The 3,492-nt window shown below is 35.9% G+C and overlaps 1 protein-coding gene across 1 annotated transcript; it reads right to left on the bottom strand.

Annotated features, from left to right (window-relative positions):
• Window positions 1–388: 388 nt before the first annotated feature.
• Window positions 389–1,224, bottom strand: LOAG_13719 (hypothetical protein; the record flags this gene model as incomplete). Its single annotated transcript, XM_003149225.1, has 2 exons — window positions 389–794; window positions 992–1,224. 2 exons carry the CDS (start codon window positions 1,222–1,224, stop codon window positions 389–391), a joined length of 639 nt encoding a protein of 212 aa, XP_003149273.1.
• Between the last annotated feature and the right edge of the window lie 2,268 nt (window positions 1,225–3,492).

The raw sequence follows: 3,492 nt of genomic DNA, 5'->3' as shown, positions 1-3,492 counted from the left end.
CGGACGTGATTTGATCTTTGTTCTTGGTGAGCAATTTCCCAAAAGTTCCAAGGGCTTTTTCATCCTGATAATTCATCATTGAACTTTTAATCCCCATTGCTTCCAATTTCCATGTCCGTTCAATCTGCTCCAAGTGGACTTGAGACTCCTTTGTTATGTTCCCAGTTGTTTGAAATTTATAAGACTCATCATTTCTGTTTCTTGTATCACCACTGTCTTGCGTCACCTTCCGTTTGCCGCCTTCGACCACCCCTATTTCTATTTCCATAATCATCCATCCTGATGGGTGCTTTCTGGAATTACGAATGACTAATTCTGCAATTCCTTCTACGCCTAATAATCTGGTTTTCCCCATTACCTTCAACTAGTTTCTCACTTCCATTGTTTATCACATAAGCATGCGTTCGAGTATTGAATCAACAATGTACGTCTGGATATTCTTCACATTTCCGGACAGCGTTTGAACTCCGAAAGCCATCTTTCGGCTTCCATATTTCTTTGTGCCTACCGTTCCTGTTAATAACATTCTCACACTCGGTGATGTTTGTTTCAGATTTAATTTGGCTACCATTGGTTCTAGAACATAATTACAATCACTTCCTGTATCAAAGAAAACTAAGAGCTCTGCTGTTTTTCTTGGTTCACCTGGATTAATTAGCCTTACTTCTTTACACATGATGCACGTTTCCCGAATGCTATCACCCGCTACCGTGGCCGCTACTGTTTTTGGGCATATGTTTGCTTCTACACCATTTTTGAAATTCTTGCTTTGCTTCTTCATTTCGCTGCGTTTCCTACACAAAGCGATATCGTGGCCAGATCCGCAATAAAAACATTTTATTCTCACACATGTTTCGCATGTTTCCTTTGAGTGGTCGTCTTTCAAGCATAATTCACGAAGTTTTAATTTCTTTAACCTTTCCACCCTTTCATCAACAGTGGAGTATGTTCACATCTGTCCTTCCACTGGTTACTTTCACAAAAAAAAAACCCGGTAATCGACTTCCCTCTTTCTTTTGTGGCATTCTGCTGGGATTTATTCTCTCCTTCGCTGCTGAGGAAACTGATGCTCCCTTTCCAATTCGTGGATCTTGTTCCATTGGATCTTGCTCGTTGCATCTTTGTCCTGTCTATTAAGCTTCCCATCTTTTCCGGTGGTTTCACTTCAGATCCTTCTTCGATCCTCATCTTTTCCTTTAGGTATTTGACAGTGTCATTGTCCATTCTGAGTCCCTGTGTTTCTTTCTCAGGTCCTTAGCCGTGCCTTCTGGCATTCTATCAGTTACCATCACGTCCAGCCATATCGTTTCCATGTTTTCTTCCGACCCTTTTAGTTGCGAAGTAAGTCCAAAAGCTCCATTATCACTCCGAACAATTATTTAAACTTCGAACTCTTTCCAAACTTCTATATGGTTCCTTCTTTCTTTGTTTTTTTATCGCCATATCGTCAATACACTCTCTAAAGCCAACAGGCAATTTTCTTCATTTAATATGAAGTCACTGATTTGTTCTCTTGCTTCTCCTTTCATACTGTTTAACAGAGGCATGAATTTCTGTACAGGCTCTAAATCAATTCTCTTGTAAGTTGATTCTTCAAACTGGCTAATAAACCGGGCCGACATTCCCGGGGTACCAGCGAATTCTACTAGATTTAAAGTAGATTTAAAGTCGGTGGTTTACTGGTCGTGATTGTCTTTTCAGTTAAATCTTCTTTTGCCCTTCTATTGCTGCTAGTTTATGATCTATCTTCCCACACTTCATTAACGTCTATGTTCCACTTATTCGATTTAGTTTGGTAAGAAGTGAAGCTCTTTCACAACAAATCATAGTCCCTTTGTCAAATAGACAGTCTTCCTCATACAAGTAATCGTAAAACGCAACCTTATCCTCCCATTTATCATCATTTGCTGAATGTAACAATTCTTTCCACCTTATGTCCAAAGCATCCGCCTTGAAGATTATACCATCCAACACTATTACTTGTTTCTCGTTATCAGATTTTTGTCGTTTTAACCATTCCATCGTTCTCTCGTAACTCAGCCCTTCTGGACAATCCTTCCCTCGTAGTTCTATTGCCTTTTCAATAGCTTTTCCAACAGTGTTCCGAAGATACTGCAAATTTCTTGTAATGAGACAGAAAAGAGAACTTCCCTTTCTAGATTCGTTTACATTTATATTTCTTTTTTCGACCTCACTTTCAAGCTTTGTTGCAAGCTGATCTGAATAAAAAAATTAAATTTCTTCGCTTCTTTCGTGATTGGATAAAACTTACTCGCTCCTTTCTTGATTGAATCCTTAGGCCTCTGTTCGAATCCAGTCGACTGGACCGAATTTATCGCCGCTTTTCTTCAACCATGACAAAGACTTCTTCCCGCCTCCTTAATTGATAGTGCCCCAAACTTGAGTAATTAAACCTTTATCACGATAAATTTATTAATACAATAACGAACTTGCAATTACGACATCGGTGCGACAAATTAATGACGAAAACACTAAGAACAAAGAAAACCACACCACGCCCGACACCTTACATCCATCCGACCTCAATGAAACATATTTGTAAAATGAATTGGTACGCAGAACCCCCTGCTTCCTTGAGTGGGAGGATCTTTATACCGTTTTATAATTACAAGAGTTAGCATCCTTATTGAGCGCCCATTGGCAAAGGGTCCTTTGTTAGCGCAAACGTAAGACGATATGAGCATATACAGCAAAGATGTCTGGCTTTCAATAAAGGAATACCTTTGTTAAAAGCCAGACATCTATTCCTTTTTATATTTCTTTTTTTTATATTTTTTTGTGTTCCTTTTTTTATTATTTCTTTGTTTCTTCTACTCGCGGTATCAGCGACATTCATAAAATCTATTTATCCATATTTTTTTCTCTTTCATCACTAGAAAAAGACTATAAAATTCGTTCAGCAATATAATCCATGAATTATTCGTAACAAAATAAAATATAAATTTAATCCGAAGCAAAATATTTAATGATACCAGAGAAATGGAAAAATGGGACATATGTTGAGCAAGAAGACAATAACAATCACTGGATTGCTATTTTTTTTTTTGCATTTCCGTTTTGCAGATGGTAAACATAAAGACAAATTATATGTGATATTAAAACAACAAATTAGACAGAATTGACAAAGATAGTTTTATTTAACAAGATTTCTTCACGGTACTTTAATTTTGATTCAGCCCAAATTTTTTGTTCCAATTTTTTTTTTAATTTGAAATTCACCAATGAATTAATTCTTCGAGCAATTGATTGTTATGTTTCAGTGTCATTCCAAATGCAGCATTTATGCTTAATAATTCATTCGAATTATAAGGAATCTCTAATATTGCTTATCTATGATCTTTCAGTACGAAATATTTATAATAGCAATCTTTAATGGATCAAATCTTATAACTATATATATACATATATATATATATATATATATATATATATATATATATATATATATATATATATATATATATATATATA

Source organism: Loa loa, assembly GCF_000183805.2.
Source record: "Loa loa unplaced genomic scaffold supercont3.176, whole genome shotgun sequence".
In the NCBI taxonomy this organism is placed as follows: domain Eukaryota; kingdom Metazoa; phylum Nematoda; class Chromadorea; order Rhabditida; family Onchocercidae; genus Loa; species Loa loa.
Note: the sequence above shows the minus strand (reverse complement) of the source record. Positions and strands in the feature narration are given on the sequence as shown.